Source organism: Phlebotomus papatasi, chromosome 3, assembly GCF_024763615.1.
Source record: "Phlebotomus papatasi isolate M1 chromosome 3, Ppap_2.1, whole genome shotgun sequence".
NCBI classification, from domain to species: Eukaryota; Metazoa; Arthropoda; class Insecta; order Diptera; family Psychodidae; genus Phlebotomus; species Phlebotomus papatasi.
The window spans coordinates 44917263-44936759 of NC_077224.1; the positions used below are offsets into that span (position 1 = coordinate 44917263).

Sequence of the window (19497 nt, forward strand, 5' to 3'; positions counted from 1 at the left end):
TCACTGAAAGCACAATAATTATTACGAAATATAAATAAATTTATCATGAAAACAATCATGATAGTGTAACTTTTTGTTTAATGTCCATAGTGAAAATTTATCATTGTTGAAAATCACATCCAGAGAAATCGATTGGCCCCGGATTTAGTTGACAAACATCGTAAATTCGCGATAAAACCGTTATATGACTAACTACATTGGTGAATGATGCATAAAATAAAATATATACGCATGTTATATTTTCCTGGCTTCGAGTTACTCAAAATGGGGACAATAAAATTCCAACTTTTATATGCTGTACCACCGTGAAAATCATATTAATATTCCTCTTCATTTCCTTTACTTCTTCAAAACTAGTTTAATCGTGCTGTATAGCATTCAAGTGCCGTACTATTGTAATGCTTAACTAATCTCTTTTATATATGTTTGGAAAAATTTAAATTGGATTTTTCTTTTAAATTCAATCAAATGAAATATATCAGCAAAGTTTTCTCTGGAGATTGATAAATATATATATATATACATATTACATGGCTAAAATATTGTGAATTGTTCTCACAATTTTTTATATAGCATATTTTAATTTTTGTACATAACATCTCTATAAAAGTTTCTAACTGAAATTCTAATTTTAAATTGTCCCCTCCTGTGAAACCTATCATTGAGTTAAAGCGCCATCTGATATTTAATGAGTAATTGCACAGAAAAAAATATTTAGTAGAATTGTACGTAAATATTTGTAAATTCCTACTGGGAACTTACAAAGTGTTCGTAACTCGTGTAACCTACTAAAAAGTTTATAAATGTTTGTAGTTTTTTCGCAAACATTTTTCGTAACATCACCACTTAACGAGCATCCTTTGTGCTTTTAAAAACATTCGTACGTAAATTTTCGTAAATACACAAAAAAGGTCGTGGAATTTTGTCAATTGTTCGTAAAGTTTTGCTAAAGAAGCAAGAATGTTTGTAAAACAAATAAATATGCTGGTCAAGTTGTCATTCTACAAACAATGTTTGTAAAACCTTTTCAAACCTTTATATGAACTTTTCTATGGGGGTATACAATTTACGAACACTTCGTAACTCTACAGTAGGAATTCACAAACATTTACGAATAATTTTACGAAATATTTATATTTTGGTGTATATACATATTTTATTATAAAAAATTTTTATTATGGGCTTTATGGGAAGTGCTTGAGATGGTGAGGCATAATGTGTTAAAAATAATGGATTTTGTAGATTCACAGAAGACAAGAAACCTCCTAAAGCATTTTTGGACTAACCTACAACACTATTTTTGCACTCCTGCAGTGTTACTATACACTGAGAAGAAAAGAGGGTGCGATTAACTTTTTTTCCTCGTAACTTTAACACTTTTTAGGTGTCAAAATATATCAACATTTTTTAATGCTAACACCTTTTTAAGGGTAAACTTAACATGAAAAAGGGTTAATTTAACCCCTAATACACCTAAAGAGAGTAATATTTACACCGATTTCGGACCAATAATGCAGGGTAAAATTAACATTTCCGGAATGTTATTTTAACTTTTTCGGATTTCTCTCAGTCAATGTAGGGATACCTTGACAAAGTTTCAATCTTTCTAAATGTACCAACTACTAATAAAAACCGTTAATTCGAATCAATCCAGCACATTGAAAACTAATGAAATATCGTTAAGAAAAATTAATTGATTCTTACAAACCTTTTTTTTATTTTCACTTAAAAAAATATTTAGGGAAAACTGAGGCACCACCAAACACGGGGTGGCATCAAAACACTAATTTTTATTTCTAAACCACTTGGACTATCTCGACCATTTCTTCAGTGGACAGGCATCCCTATATAAATGTCTATAAATTTTTATAAGTCTTGTCTTTGAAGTCGAATATCCTATTAAAAAATTGCAATGTTTGGTGCTACCCCGTGTTTGGTGGTGCCCCAGTTTCCCCTTATGCAGCACACCATACAGTCATCGCCGTCATAGCGTTATTTCAAACCTTCAGAGCGTAACACGGGCTTCAGAATCTAAGGCTTAGCTATATGGTTTTACTATTCTAATTCCTTATCAATTACAGTTTTTTGAAAAAAATTGATTCGGGTATTTAAAATAAATGACATATTAAATTCCCAAAAAAATATAATTGCTCGTTATTTAAGATCTTAAGACCTTCGGAAACTGGGCTAAACTTGTAGTCCGACCGCTTAAGATCGGCTTCAGATTGAAGGTTTAGCCGAGATTCTGCAGGTCTCCAACATCTAAATAACAATCAATTTTACTGATTTTTCGAAATCGAATGGATAATTTGCCCTTAATATCCAACGCTAAACAAAAATTTTCGCAAAAAATATGCCTGAATGAATTAGAAGAGTTAATCCATATGGCTAAGACTTAGGTCTGAAGCCCGTATAATGATCAAAAGGTCTCTTCTTGGGGTGTAGGGGAAATCGGGGCCATACTAAACACTTTTTCTATGTCTACTCAACTCTGAATTATGACAACTATTTTTTTGGTGTGCAAGGATCTCTATGGTATCTATTAATTCATATAGCCGTCATCTGAAGTGTAATATCTAATTTAAAAAGTCACAGTATTTACATCTATCCCATGTTCAGTTTATTATTGCCCCAGTTTTCCCTATATCTTGAAAGTAATCTTTATGATATATTTCTTAAATTAAACTTATGTCAACTTTTGATGAATAATTTCTCTAAAAATATCATATAAAACCGAGAATGGTTTTCTCTGATTCTGTTAAAATATATGTATTTTTCAAATAAATATCACATCTTGATTTTATCCAATTTCTACATATCTCACTGAATATTTCGCAAAGTCTCATGGCTTTCTCACAGCATGTTTCATTATCTTGTCTCTCTGTCTTACAAAAAAATCCAGTGCGAATATTTTAAATCGCGATAAATCGAATACAAAGCATCATTTATATGCTCGTTCGTTGACGCTTTCAGCGATATGGATAAAAAAAAAGTGAAAGAGATGAAAAATACTCAAAATGTTTCATTTTGATAGAGAAAATTCATGGTTGAGGAGTTATCTTGGAAGACATTGGCTTAAATGTGCCCTTCCGCCTGGATAAGACTTTGATGTTGGCTACAGAGATATCCTAATCACAATTTCTGTCTAATTTGTAACGAAAAATTCTATGCAAGATCGCAAAGCATGACTCTGTGAATTTGATGGTGAATCTGATAAGTTATTTTTGCGTTTTTCCTCTATAAATTTAATTTATCGCTGTGAGATATGAAAATAAAATAATTTCCCACGATTTTCAAGAGTGAGAGAGGGAGAGAGGGGTAGAGGATGGGAAGGAAATAGGAGAAGTCTTTAGGGGCTTCTGAAGCACATTGGAAAAAAGAAGTGAGAGGAATAACTTTTGTATGTTTGGTATTTATTATGAATAAGCAAAGCATAAGATATCTATTATCTTGATATTATTTTGTTCTTTTCTCATCTATCTGGAAGCGTCTCGTCTTTCTTTCTTCTTTTTTTTCACCACAAAAACAGAGAAAAGCCAACGAAGTCTCTGGAGGATGAGTTTGGAGATTGTGGCGATGGAGAAAAGAATTGCCATTTGATGGAGAGATTAAATAGATTTGTGTAGTAGCAAATCCGAACAAGAAAGCACATTCATACTCACCCATCCACCCACTTTCCTGTCACATTGCTAAAATCACATTTTACCCATCTTCCTACACCATTCTCTTAAGAATTTTCTTGCAGATTGGAAAGAAGAATCCTGATATAGAGGCCAGAGAGAAAATAACCCCAAAAAAAATATTATAGAGATAGCACATGAATCGAGTCAGAAAAGCTCTCCGGAGGTGAGAAAAAGCGCGCGAAAAAAGCACCACCCTCTACTTCAATGGTATGAGCCAAAAGTGAGATAAAATGAAATAATTAAAATGACAAAGTGTCGCTATCACTCCTCCATGGGGAAAAACTTATAATATAAAATGTTGAAAAAGTGTAGAAGATCTATCTGGACATGGTATCTCATTAATTTTCCTCCTATCACCTGGACGATTCTTCTCGGTTCACCCTCACCATCCCACAATCCACCTAAATGCTCTCTCCGCAGGAGGACAACTTTTCTATCCACATTCACTGAAATACTCCAACATCCTTTCCCCTCCCAGTTAAGGGTGGAAAAGAGAAAACACATACAGACGAAATGATTTTTCCTTATCAGACAGCCCAACAAGTTGAAAAAAAAAATCCACATTTCTACATATTTCCCTTTCCCCTTCTGCAATTTTCCCTTCATTTGTAAAATTTTTGTATCCCTCAAAATGATATCATTTTACGCAGAAGATTATATTAGTACCACGTGGCGAAATAGTCAACAAATCCAACAAATCCAACACCAGACTCACAACAAAACAACTCGCTTATCAGCTACTTCTGTAATTTAGTGTTACAAGCACGTTTATTTGTTGCAAATTTTTCCGTCATTTGATCACCTTCCTTGAAATTGATTATCTGATATTTTTTCACTTCACTTTGTCTAGAGAAAAATGCTAATGATTTGAGGTTGTTCATGAGCGAAACACACTGTGAGAAATCGAATGGGATGGCAATTGCTCTGAAGTTCTTCCCATTGACGAATAAATTTTGTCTGGTTACATAGGACAAAAAAGGAAAGGGTCTCGGATAGAAATGAAATGGTGTGCTGTACAAGATAAAATTTAGACAACTGACGAAGTTATTGATTCTTTATCAATAATGTCTTCTGCCTCGTTACTGTCTTGAATTTGATCTGGGGTTGCAAATCGATTAAATCTACTAAGCATGATTTTGCTGCTAGAATCAAAAATAAATTAGGGTTGACCGGGGCAGAATAAGCCACGTATGGTACTAGGCAGTGAGATGTTATAGCCTGTCGGAGAAGGAATATTGAAGAAACCACTATTTATTCATTGAAATGTTTAACAGCCTGTTGCAAACAGTTTTCTGACAAATTATACGCAATGAAAACTTTCATTTTTTGGCTAATTCTGCCCCGGTCTCCCCTAAATATATTTCTTTCGAACGCTCACAGCCAAGAGAAAAGATATTATTATTATTATTAGAATAAAAACACCATAAATAGGGAGCAACCCTCTTACAATAGTGTGGCAGAAAAAATAAAGAAAGTCAAACAAAAGAAAAATAGTGAATAAGAAAATGAAAAGAAAAAAAAAGTAAAGGGAGATAAAGCTTAATGACCAAGCCCAGGCTGGAAATATCTTTGAATTCCCTGCTGGAATACACGGACCTCACGGGGCAGGGAACTGTACAAAAACACTCCCCTGACAAAGAGTGGGCGTTTGAAAGTGTCCTGCGAAGCCTTCGGGACTATAAATCCCCGAACCCTAACGGAACCCCCCCCTCGTCAAGAGGGAAGCCAGGTATTCAGGGCAACCACTCGTTACCAGACGGTGAAGAAAAAGATATTCAAAGATCAATTTCGAAATTCACAGACAATACATTTTTATTTCTCGTTTCGTCCGCGTGATGGCTGATGTGTTCGTCATCTGTTGTAATTTCGAAATGCCACAATATCTTTTCGTATAGAAGTAGATCTTGAAAAATTTGAAAATCTTTTTGAAGATCCAAAAAAGAAACTTTATTACTTCTTAATACTTTCGCAAGGTGACGGTAATTACATCCTGTTCGAATTTCGAAGTGCTCTCGTGTCAAAATGTAACGGTTTTCCCTTTGTTGTGAGGGAACACACAAAACAACGACGTTTACATTTTCTGTACTATTATTTAATTACTCCATAATCACTGAATAACCCTTTTGCAGGTTTTTTAGTGTGATATTTGAGAAATTTTCCCCACCTTGTTCGAAAATTTAGTATGAAAATTCAAAATTGAATTTGAATTCTTCGAACATCAACGACTTTTTGTGCAAATAGAGTTCCATTTACCTTTTATACAAGACACTATTGGAGAATAAAAATCTACTTCTGTTTGGGCTCTATATGTCAGTAGTTCAATGCTCTCATTATTCCTACCACAATATAATACTCTTCATAATCTCTCTGTAACCCTTTAAGCAGCTTCCCGTAGGAGAATTCTGTAATGACGTATGCCATATGACAAATTGTGTTCGAATCTCAGGAGAGCTTTTTCGAAAATGTAATTCTATAGCCGTGATATTGCTATCTAAGCTCACGTGGCAGTGTCAGAAGTCACATATTTGAGATTTCTGGCAACTCACAATGAATTATGTCAAGAGATTTCATTAAAAAAATCAATGAATTGCTTTTTAGAACTCATGTAATATGAGAAAAAAGCTCGAATAGCATTGTCAAGTTTCGAACTCACGTGTGACAAATGCAACAAAAAATACAGAATTCCTCAAATTGTGTAATATTTAATGAATTTTCCCAACTCCCCATCTTGTGCAACAATTTAATTTGAAGATTCGAAACTGAGTTTGAATTTTTCGAACATCAATGATTATTTGTATAGAATTGCATTTACTTTTAGCCCAGACACTTCTGGAGAATCAAGCTCCAGCTATGAATATGAAGAATATATGATAAAATAATGTAAATGTAAATAATCATATCTTAAACCGTCTTTCTACACATTGGAAGCAATTTTTGTAAAAAATGTTTTAGAAAAATTGCTTTTAGTGTATAGAGGGCATTCAGTCTTCAGAACTAAGAATTATTATCTACATGGTTCAAGTTCAACTTCTCTCTAATTCACCTAATTTACCTAACAATTTCTAACAGTGTATTCAGTTATTACGAATTTCTCCAAAGTCGTATCACTTTCCCACAATTTATATGCAGTCTTGACTCAACAATGATTTAACTTATAAGAAAAAACTCACAACAATTTTACAGATTGAGAGATAAACTAAACTTAGCAAAACTCTATAATAAATTATTTAAAATTAATAATAAATTATTTACTAAACAAAATAAGAGTAATAGTTCAGTGTATCTCTAAAAGTGTAATCAGTGAAATGTACGATAAAAAGTCTACGCAGGAAGTCAACGCAATGGACTTCCTTCAGAATATTAACTTAAAATTTCCCAGAATGGCGATTAGAAGGCCTCTTTTAGATTATCCACCGATAGCGGTTCAAGTGTTCTAAAGCCACAATCAATGCATTCATGAATCACATGGTAAATGTTTAATTATGGGAATAAATAAGAAAGATAACACGCCTGATAAAGCATTTGGAGAATGATTGGCGGGAATATAATTATATTTTTGTAATGCTATCGCGAATATTTCCCCAAAAAGCTGTGATTGCTTCTTTTGAAGCTAAATGGAGATTCTCAATCATTCCGATGGAAGAAGCTCCTCCCAGTTGAGAAATTCTGTGATAACGTATCGATTAATTTGAGGTTAAATGATGGATTGACTCTATTTATCAAACATAACCTCAATTTAGTGATGCCGGTTTGAGGATTTTAACGGTCATGGTATTTCGAAATCTCAGTATTGGGCAAAATTAGAGAATGTAAGTTTAATCTTACGTCTTGTGGCATCTGAGATGGCTTGACCTGGTAATTTTCTCCTTGTGAGCAATCCAAAAAGCTTCGGATACATTTTCACACACGATTTTCACGGCACATTTAGTACGCGATATGGACTCATGAACGGTTTCTTGTCGACTGTTTCACCCTAGATTGAAAAACTCACACACCCAATTCAATGCATTTTCAGATTATAAATCTATGTATGTGTTGCGAGGAGTACAGGGGACAAAAAAAGAGAACACGTTGAAGAGATATCAAAGATAAGGCACATTTATCGATTAAACTAAATATTTTGACTGCGCGGTGATAAAATTCGACTCTTTCTCACACACTCTCCTTAATTTGCTCAGCATGGATAAGATTAGAAAAGACACTAGTACAGGGAATAAAAGTTATGAGACTAATTTAACAAATGATGGGACTTTGGTGCGGAAGGAGGGCAGAAGTCGCTTTTTTTTGCAGTGGCGCGATATCAGTTTTAGTTACAAAAATGAGTTCTTTGACTTTATCATCGTAACTTCTAGCGTGCGGGTAAATTAACGAAAAAAAAAATACCACACTCATACATTAAAAGAAAGAACTTTTTTTTGTTCCGAGATAACACTGTTAAATTTCTTATCTTCTCCTTTGATGGATATATGCATTTTTTCCAGTGGTTTTATCTTACAACCAACGCAACCCTATAAACAATGTTCCCCGTCGATCAGAATTTCCATATAATGGGGCAGGTATATCTGCGATACAGTAGAGTCCCGCTATAGGCCATCTCTCTATAGTTCACAATTTATCGACCGTTGATTTCAAAACACTGATTTTAAGTTAGGTTATGTTTTTTAAGTGGAAGCCGTCGAGCAATTTCAATACTAAAAGTCGTTGATAATTTTAAAAAACGACATGGACTAAAGTGCGACCCAAGTGTGAAATCTGGAACCAAATATGAACTATAGCGAGACTCTACTGTATGTCCAAATATATTGTTAATAAAAAGAAACGGATTCAGCTTGGACAAGTCCAAGCTGGACTTATAACTGGTAACTGATAACTTATTAATACAGATTCAAGGTTATTTTCGTATATCAACAAATCGTCTTCTCGAGCAACTTAGGGAAAAATTGGGCACCACCGAACACGGGGTCGCACAGAACACTCCGATTCTTTGATTGGAGATTAGACTTCAGAGGACGAGATCCTGTATGAATTCATAAAAACTATAGGAATGCTTTTCTATACTTAATAAACGTTCGTCATAGTTCAAGTAGCTTAGAAATAAAAATCTCTGTTCGGTGCTATCCCATGTTCGGTGATGCTTCAGTTTCCTCTACTTGGCTAGGCTACCTATTTGGTTCATCGGGCTTCTACAAAGACTCCAAGAAGACACAGAGTCAATAGGCATTACACGATCTAATAGTAACACGAACTACAAACAATTTGTACAATTTTCTAAGTTAGTTACTAGTTCACTTACTTAGAAGAGGTTTTAAAAATTCGTCATTTCTTGAAACATATCAACTGCTATCATATCTGCATTTCTTTTGTGTAGCACTAAATGCAAGAAGCGGCGTTTGTGTTTCCGTTTCCATTCCCCATAATTCAGATACGATAACTGTCGATGCAACCGACGAGTTCCCTTGGAAGTTTAAGTATTTTTCATCGAATGTATTTAACATTTTTAAGGCTTGACAGTATTAAAGTCATACTGTATATTTTCTAAGAACAATCTGTACTTCCGGTGAGTGTCGGAATCTGTTCATCAAATCCTATGAATCAAATACACAATTTCACCAGAGCTTTCGACACTTATCGTGTCTTCCTCAGTGGTTCTTGGTTGGTCTTTTCTTTAGGATTTTTGTCACTAATCCCTCTACTTATGCATCAGTTTTTTGAATTTGGTTAAGAGCGAACGGACTGATACTGAAGTACCACACAAAAATCCTGAAGAAAAGGCCAACCAAGAACCATTGAGGAAGACACGACAAGTGTCGAAAGCTCTGGTGAAATTGTGTATTTGATTCATAGGATTTGATGAACAGATTCCGACGGTCACCGGAAGAACAGATTGTCCTGAAAAACTTAGCTCAGTTAGACCAGCATCGTTTATCCATTCACATTTTCTAAGATTCCCTCCCATTTAGTTCAGTTGGCATGAACTTACACTTAGTCACTTTCAGTTAAAGTATTACTTGATATATTTTCCAATTTCTGAGATATTGTAAAACGTTTAATGGTAACAAAGACAAATTTACAAATTTCCTGACATCCTGACACTTTGCGGTATTGACATGGTTTTGACAAATGGTATTGAAAAATTAGTAGGATACTTCTCAACTCCATATGAAGAAAAACAGAAATATAATTCAAAAAATTAGATCTCAATTTATACAAAAATAATATTCTTTGGTTAAACCAATAAAACATCAAAAATTCAGATATGACAGTTGTCATGATTTATCGACAGCATAAATGTTTATATCTCTATAGGAATATCAAAATAAATCCGCAGTCAATTTTTTATGCTCAGAAATGAGAAAAAGTAGGGTAAATGTCCTAATTCAAAACCATTTCCAGACGCTTTAACTTTGACAGAAAATTCAACACATTAAGTTCAATTCGTTTTTGAAGATAATTACATAAATTTGCTTCTTGACTCTTCTAGAATGTTACTGTTTAGTGAAAATTCTTTAAATATATTTTGAAAACTTCTTAAATACAAGAAAAATCCACAAGTGTAAGATGCTGCTATTGGAAACAAATTAATCCAAATGGAGACAAGGCAAAGTTTCTAATTGGAGACAAACAGTGTTAGTGAAACCGCGACGAAAGGCTTCCAAAACCTTGCTGAGTTGCTCTTGAGTGCAGGATATGTTCTTATTCCTGGTCTTTTCTCATTTCCCATCTAAAACAATAAAAAAAATCTCTCCAAAAAATCATATTTCCGGAGTTTCCTATTGAAGCATTTGCAGACACTTCAGAGAAACCCTTTTTGTTCACGAAATAGGTAATTATTTCATTTGAAAACTTCATGTACTTTTAACAATAAAGATTAACACTTAATTTAACTAAAATTAGGCAGAAATATGACATAAATGTTGAACAAAACGAATAAACAACAGTCACTTTATTGTGTTTTTCATTGGAAAATATGGTCAATCGAAGAAAAATTCGATGGTGAAAAGAAACACTTTTAAGTTTTCTGTGAAATTACCTAATTAAAATTTGTGGATATGAATGGATTTTTGCTTTATTTGGAGTAAAATTAACTATATAATGAAACTGTGGTATAGAAAATATATAAATATAATAATTTAGTACTGTATTTATCATGAAAACAATGACGTTTCCACTTGGAGTAGCGAAAAATTTCCATTTGGAGCAGGTTTTGAATTATCTTAATTTACCCTATGTTCCTTTTGGAAAACACAGCAAGAAAACATGCAGACACGCTCGTGTGCTTTTCCATATTTCTTTCTGATTTCTTCCGCGGAACTGCTCGGAATTATTTTTATAGGGACAGAAGATATTAATATCGTTGGAGAGCAAAAATAACGACATATAATTGAAATGTGCCCGCATTTCTACTTTTGAGTGCTTCAAACAATAAATAACCCAGCGAAAAAAGTTGTAATTAACCGTCATATCTTAAATAATTAAAATTTTCTACATTGTCACAAGAAGCACAACCAGAAAAGGAGGGAAAATACGCCTTATATGGTGGAAAACTTGTATTTTGTGATGGCGCAAAATTGAAGCTCCGGTAGTCAGAGGGGGGCAAAAGGAGAGAAAAAACTATTACAATAAATCCCATTTTGCGATAAGCTCGTATATCACCGAGAGAGTCACATACACTGAAAAACATTCCATGCGATAGATAAGCAGTAGATAAACTTTTGAATACATTATCCGCTAAGATAAACTCAATATGTAACAAAACACGGAAATGGTTTATGTGCCACCGACATTGTTATATAGGAGTGCGACAAATACAACTTCAAAAGTTTGCTATTGGGAGACCGAGATAGCAAGGATAGATAAGGATACCGTCTAATGGTATGACTAAAAATACCCATCTGTAAAATTTTATCCCAAGCTGAGATAAACGTAAAAACTATTCTCTTTTGCCAAAAAAAAAACACTCACTAATCTGTCACAAATGCACCCTTTTTCTATCTTGTGATCTCATTCCACGAAATACTTGATTAATGGACCGCCAAGTGGTGTCTTACCTGAAAAGAAAAGATAAGGCAAGTTAGTTAAATTGCAACATTTTTATTCTTTGATGCGAGAAGAATAGAATAATCGCACAAAATATTATCCTTTCACATTTCACGGGGAAAAAAATCAATAGGTATTTTATGAAATTTCCTTTTTATGCGATATTTCTCAATCTCTTCCTTCTTACAGTAACAATACAAACATAAATTTTATATCACCCAGTATATGAGTCTCTATACTTTCAATGTTGGTATTCAAAGTATGTGTTCATTAGAAGACCCATGTTCAACCGCAAATTGAGCGGGATGATATTAGGGGAATAAGGTGTACTTATGATCGTATTATTGCCCTTTCCTTAATATTTATAGAGGTTGTTTTGATGTTTAGAAAAAGAGAAATTGAAAAACTCAATTTTTAGAAAATTTTCTATTTATCAAAAATATTGTAAAATGTAAACAAACAATTTCATTTTTACTAAATATTAGTTAATAATGTTAACTAAAAGCTTTTTTAAACCAATACATTTTCATAAGAATTTTCACATTGTTTTTACTGACAATAGTAACAATTTTACGGAGAAATTTTCTAAGAAAGTTTACGAAATTAGATGTTTTAAAAAAATCATAGATTTTCTAATATAAAAACAGTAAAATTGAATTAAAAAGCGCGACTTTTTTTCATTTTTGGATACGTTTTAGAGGTTGCCTAGACGGACATTTCATCCATATACGAAAATATCGTTGAATTATTTCTAATAACAGTGTTTTTCAAGATCAAAAATTGAAAAGATTCTAGAGAGCATATTCATCAACCAAGTGGTATTATGCTTGGACTCATTGAAAAGGTTTTGGAATTCCTGACTAAACTGAAATGATTCCAATTGATTTAAACCGATAATCTACCGATTCAAAACTTATAAGTAATTTTTATTAGAAAATCAATTGTATTACATTATCATTTAACCTAAGAAGCTTTCACAAAAAGCGAGTGTTCTACCACTTTAATCATTAATATTGTATATTCAAGCGTAGTTGACCCATTAAATTCCAATGATAAACGTTTCAGTTGCCTAAAGTTATTTATAAGTTCGAAACTTTCGGATTTAGGATTACGATTACGTATCTAGTCTGAAACCGTGTAAAACTCTAGCATACACATATTGTTCTTGAAATTATATTTCTAAAAAATGATATCAGGATTCCTGAGCAAGTAACCTAATTCAACGCGACCTTTTAGTAGAAGTGCCACGTTCCCTGGTGCAGTAATACAGGTTTAAGCCTGCGTCACTTCTCTCATTTCTTATCATATTAGACAATACTTTTGAGACAATTTAGACTTAGACTTCGATATTAAGAACACACGATCCATTAGTTTTGAAAAGAAAACACTAAAATTGCTTGTTACATAGGTTTACGTTTATGAAACATTCAGGACCTAGGCAAGACCTTAAATCCGTAATCCGAATTAAACACGAGAAATCGAAATCGTATCAATATTTGATATTTTGATAAATATGCACTCAACTATTAATTAAATGAAAGCATAATTTATGCAGCGGAAAGTACGGGAACTTTTTCGGGGATACACTTAATCCCGGTATTATGCGCATTTTCGGGACCGAAAAACACGCGCGAAATGGTATTACGCATCGAGAAAATTTGCATATCCGCAGGGGCTTTCTTTTGAATAAATCATCCGTAGAACGAATTTTGCGCGGAGTAAAAGTAGTTCAAACCAAAAGATTCAACTGTTTAATTACACTGGTAAAAAAGGTGGATCATTTTGATTCATTCGCGATCCATTTGGTGAATCAAATATGATCCATCATTTCAAATGTTTCATTTCGATCCTTTTTTGAAAGATCGTTTTGATCCATTGCAAAAGAATCAAATTTTGATACTTTGAATGGTTCACTTTGAGGAGCTTTTCAATGGATCAGTGAGCGATACTCTAAAATTGATCAAATGGAACTTTTGAAATGACTTTTTAATCTTTTTTAAATGTAATGCATTTGCCCTCCAAAATAAATTATAACAAAATATTATTATTGTCCTGCAAATGAATTTGTATTATTTTTTTACAATTTACAGTTTTTACATTAATTTTTTTTACTTGTAAACACACTTTAGTGGAGTTTAGCTTCACAATTGGTTTGTATGCCTTCGGCACACCTTTTGAATCAGAAAAATTTAAGAAAGTCGAAATTCAAAACCCTTTCTTTCTCACATATTTTGCATATGACTATCTCATACTTTCGCATACAAAATTCGATTGAACTAAATTGAATTTGGAGTTATGTTTAAGAGAAGAAGAAGAGCGTGAGAGAATGAGATAGATATATTCAAAATATGTGAGAAAGAAAGGGATCCGAATTTCGATTTCATGAAATTTTCCTGATCTAAAAGGTATGCCGGAGGCATAAAGATAAATTTTATAAGATGGCAAGGTCCAGTTTCATTTAAGAACATGAGAAAAAAAGGAGAAAAAAATATTTCAAATATGCCTGTGTTCACAGGTAACCCATTTCCCTCTATCTTGTCTCCCGATAAGTTTTCTTCAATAAAATAAAATGAAATTGACTCTTGGTCCACCAGTGACCGCACCATGAGCAACAAAGAGAGTCACAGCCAAAGAGCCTTAATGATCCAGAGAGATAAGACTTACGCTTGGCCCGTAGAGCACAACTAACAAAGCGTAAGATGTTTCGCATTGATTAGATCTCTTTCAATGATAGCAACTTGTGTGCAACGTCGCCAGTAAAATGGATGACGAGAGACAGAGAACGACACTCAAATATTTCCCATCTTGGTCGCACTGTCTTCCTTTCTTTCCCAGACACTTTTCGTCGGATTTCCTAAAGGGATCCCTTTCTTAGCTCTTACCACTGACTGGGACAGATAATTTCAAATAAGTCTGTTGGTTATACTTTGTGGAAAATTATTGCATCAAATCATCATGAAGAAAGTGCATGAACTTCACTTTTTTTCACTACTAAATGTTAAAAAATAAAATTATGGGATTTTCCCTCCAAATGTTGGATGATAAAACACCCACTATATGTATAGTATTGTATACTCCACAGTTTATTCAAAGTGGAAGGTTTCAGTATAGCGTAATTTTCATATATAAACTTCCACAATGTATTAATGTTATGCATTTATTTATGATGGTGGTTGTTGGCCCAGCAGAAAATTCAATGTGCGATATTACAAGAGTCCACAAACACATACAACCCAATCTCTTCGACTTTATTCTCAAGCCCAGAAATTGGAGTGAGTGAGAGAGGAAAAAATCCATATACTGTGAGTTTCCTTATCGCAAGAACCATACTCCCTTATCATTTGGTCCGATCAACAATTTCTGCTCGCCCTGTGAATGTTGCAGGGTTCCCTTGCTCATGTCCGGACAACCACGTGGAAAATTTACGGGGAATATTTCAGAGACTTTTGAAAAAATAAACTTTCAAAGTTGTGTTTGTTTAATTTTTTTTCAAGTTTTGAAACAAAATTAAAATGTGTAAAGGATCATGGTTTTGTTAACTGTTGGAATTCTGAAGTATTGAGAAAAAAGAATGTGAAAGCTCGACCGTCCATTAAGTACATTACTAAATCCAGAAGCTAAACGGTTAAAGATAGCAATATATGGTTTTATGGAGACGTAAGTACAAATCAATCCTTTCCTCCACTCCCCTTCTTCTTATTTTATTAATCATGTCGATAATAATTCATTTGTTTGTTTTAAATTAATCTCATATTCTAAGAATCAACTGTCCTGTTAACGGACTATTAAACTAGGTAGTTCTTAAACTAGATATCTCTGCGTTATAGATCCGATATCCCATCCATTGATCTACTGAGGCCACCGTTTTTTTTTTTCAGGTGAAAGATTTAAAAGAGCCCTAGGGAGTATTTCGCAAAATATTGGGAAAAAGATTAACTTAATTGAAAGGTCTTTAAATACTGGACAAGCCTAAACCTTGAAATGAGTTTGTTAATCCTATTAAGAATTTATTTTTTTAAGAAAATTCAATGGTGTATTTTCAAAATGAATCTTAAAGTCGAAAAATTTTTCAGATTAACCCAAAAGCGATTGAATTGAAACACCGGTGTCCGGCAAAAATACTTAATATAAATCCAATTTTTTCCACATGTTCAAGAATTCTGCAGTGTAATTCATAATTTTTTTCAATTTAAAACTATTACAAAACTGATTATCAATACATTCTAATAAACACTAGACATAGTTTTGTCTATGATAATGGAAATTAGTCTAATTGGGTCTAATTTTTGGTCTTAAATTATCTTTTATTACCTAACTCTTCAATCTTGGATGGGATCTTCTTCAGGATCTTACTATTATCTTAACAAATTCTGGTTAACTTTTAAGTATTTAGAAAAAGTATTTTTGGATGATCTTTGCTCACAAAAATTGTTTTAAGAAAATTGTGTATTTTAATTTGTAATTTGCTATGATATCGAGCATCAGGTCCTTAAGAAGTTCCAATCAAGATCGGAGACGCTGGGTGTAAAAAAAGGTTATTTAAAAAACAAAAACCAGATCAAAATTTCAAGCTTAATTTCTATTCTATTCTATACGGTCGAAATCCAGCAGTAATAATACTAGGATAACATTCTTTATATGAAATACTATGATAGCATTGCATGTATTAAATACTTAGGTGATTATGAGTTATAATCCAAACAATGCCGACAAGGAACTGGAATTCGATCCTTTCGTCGCAGTCAGGAATTTGTTTAAGATAATCAACATACTTTCACTCCAAGTCAAGCCCCTGGCAAATTAAATTTTTAATATGGTACTTTTTGAAGTTAACTCATAAATTAATCTCGGACTCAGCTCACAGTGCTCTAAGGGCCTTGACAGACCTGAGGATTAGCTGAGAGACGGCTTGGCGTAATTATATTAGAAATAATGCTTAAACTACATTTTCATCATTTTCCACTAAGTCGTCTCTCGGCTTAAGTCGTAAGTGTGTCTAGGGCATAAGGAAAAATATATTTATGAAGAAGTCTAGTTTATTTATCCCTCCACACAGTACCCGATCTTATAAAACGAAGAAACTTCTAGCTTTTAAGATATTTCCGTGTAACGGTCGCGAGTACGAAAAAAAATCCCATTGCTTCCCGTAGCTTTCCGTGGCTTTAACTACGCAGGTTTCTTGCCAGGGGCTTATCCATCTCAAATTTTATCAACTACTAAACCTTAATTTAATATTATCTTAGTATCAGTAATCAATATTAGACTAGTATTCTGTGTTGTAGATTCTGGGTCAGTAATTGGTTATAGTTGACTTTAGACTAGCATAGGGGAAACTGGGGTAGAAGTAGCTAACAAATGAAATTTTTCATTGCGTGTGATTTATACCAAAAATGTTTATATGAGGCTGATACATATTTCAATGAATAGGAAGGTAAGTAAGGGAAGAGTACCAGCGATCGGCAGTGTTCCTCAGATCGTCAGGTTATTACCGTATTGTTGCTCCAAATCAAATTATTTTTAAAAATTATTAGCTACTTTTTACCAATTAACTCTTACAAGAATGCACTGCATTAGCTCTGATTTGATTTATAAAATCAAATTTCCGTGAGACACCTGATTAAATTCGAGGTACAGATTGCAAGTTTGCAATTACACCTAATCTTTATTAGTTTATTGTAAAAATTAAAAATTCAAATGTACAGATATATAGTTAAATGGATCACTTATATACTAATTAGCCTGCACAAGAATACCAAATAGTATTTTGAGGCTTATATTTTCAACTAAATATCGAACATGTCTCTTAACATTCCGATCCGGGTTGCTCTTCCCTTATATATTTAGAATAAAGAGTGATTTCCTCAATATTCATTCGAAGGCAAACTATAGGATACCACTATCTATCACTTTACGTGGCTAATTTGCTCCCGGTCTCCCCTACCTGTATTTTATTTTGTGAATATTTTTGTGCTTAGCACTATGCTAGAACTGACAGTTCCAATGTATCGCTAGTAGCAACTTGACTATTAGCAGGGGCCCATCAAGCCTAATAAAAAATCAAGATATTCTTTTACTTTTCCTTGTAAAAATCTTGCAGCTATTGCACCGCGACTTAAACAAATTTTCTCGTAGTTCTTGTATTATGTCGGCGAACATTATGAAATATGTATTTTTAGATAGTTTTTAGTGCACGATTTTGAAATATATCAGACTGATAAGTCAATTCTCTTTAGGAAAAAACTTGCCAATAGTCTTCAGGGCCTATATGCAAAAACGTATGGAAAAATGAAATATCGAGAGGCCCCTGCTATTAGTTAATACTAGTTTAGTATTATTTTTAAGGGAAATCGCTAGAAATTGCGAAAACACCCCAAAAATTAAATGCCTATTTAACCAATATTAACGGTAGCATAACAAATTAGTTAAACTAATAATAATAATTGTGTCAAGATTAAAGTTTCATAACTGTGCTAAATAAGAAAGCTCCACTGAAGCAAAACTGCTTAATTTTTTTTCACAGCTTCCAGATATAATTATCAAAATTAAACAATTGGATTTATTAGTTTTAACTAAAAATAAATGTGATATAATTAGTTTTACCAAAACAATAGTATTTTCTAAGTTATTCCAATAATAATATTGAGATTTATTTATTGATATGCAAATCGTATCAATTTTAAAAATCAGTTTTATTGTGTGCTACGCTTGTCGCGTATTAAATTATCAAATAAACAAATTTTTCATAATAATTCGCATACATCACTGTACATTAAGATTTTATCACTCAGGCTGTTAAAGAATTTTCGTATTAGCCTAGATTTTCATATAATTAGTTGTTTCAGAAATATCGGAAGTTATGTGTTTTATGAATGATGGTTTCGACAATTTTGATGATTAGTACGTCGTATTGTCAAGCCTAATAGAATGTTTGTGCAAATAATTTGGCAATTGCAATAAATAACTGATTTATTGCCTAAAATGCATCGTGGATCAAAAATTTCAGTGAAATTTTCCAACCCTTATGGCATAGAGGCAGAAATGTCTGTATGTGTTTGTTATCTCGACTTTGGTTTGGTTGGGAATAAACGGCAATGCTTAGTCTCTCTCTCGCTCTGCCAATCCCCTTGAATCACCATCCCTCTCTCGCCCTACTTTGCGCTCAGTCCGCGCGACTACAACCCTTATCGTTGAATTTCTGATTGATGAAAAGCGATAACAGAGGCCAACGCTGAAGCTGCATTAGCTTGGAGCGTCGAGATAAGGAAATATAGCTTTCTCTGACAATTTCGGATATGCTCACATATACCCCAGTCCCTGGGTATACATTTTAATTTATACTAAAAGACAGGGGAGTTCTAATTCATTTTTCCGTGCAATGCTGGTATTTATAGAAAATGTTCTGTTATCAAAAAATTATATTACTTTGAATGTATAGAACTTACAATGTTTCCTTCAAAATAATACCATTTCATTTCATTGGCAAACAAGAAATAAAATCAGAAGATTGTATCCCCCGTGGAAAGTCCATGTATATGAAGGAGAACATGTATCCTGTTTTAATACACTGAACAAATCGAAAATCATCCTCTACGGATGTTGAACCGATATAGTTTGTTATCAGTCGCCACCACCCACGTTGCCATGCGACTATCGTAGGACAAATCTAGCGGCGAATAAGAACCTTTCACAACGTGTTAGTTCACCATTTATACAGCTTGGGAGAAATATATACACAACCAACCCCTAACAAGTCATTCCATTTTCTCTCCACTTCAAC

At 33.3% G+C, this 19497-nt stretch overlaps 1 protein-coding gene across 3 annotated transcripts in view; it reads right to left on the reverse strand.

Annotated features, from left to right (window-relative positions):
- The window catches only part of LOC129807940 (zinc finger protein ush), a 210332-nt gene that overhangs the window by 93851 nt on the left and 96984 nt on the right, over positions 1–19497 (reverse strand). The window contains exon 1 of one of the 3 annotated variants that reach the window (XM_055857554.1): positions 7509–7650. The exons of 1 other annotated variant lie outside the window; for it this stretch is intronic. In XM_055857554.1, coding sequence (XP_055713529.1) covers positions 7509–7581 — 73 coding nt within the window. In that variant the 5' untranslated portion in view covers positions 7582–7650. Of the gene's footprint in view, positions 1–7508; positions 7651–19497 lie in introns of those variants that run through there. One more of the 3 variants, XM_055857556.1, reaches the window with a different exon arrangement.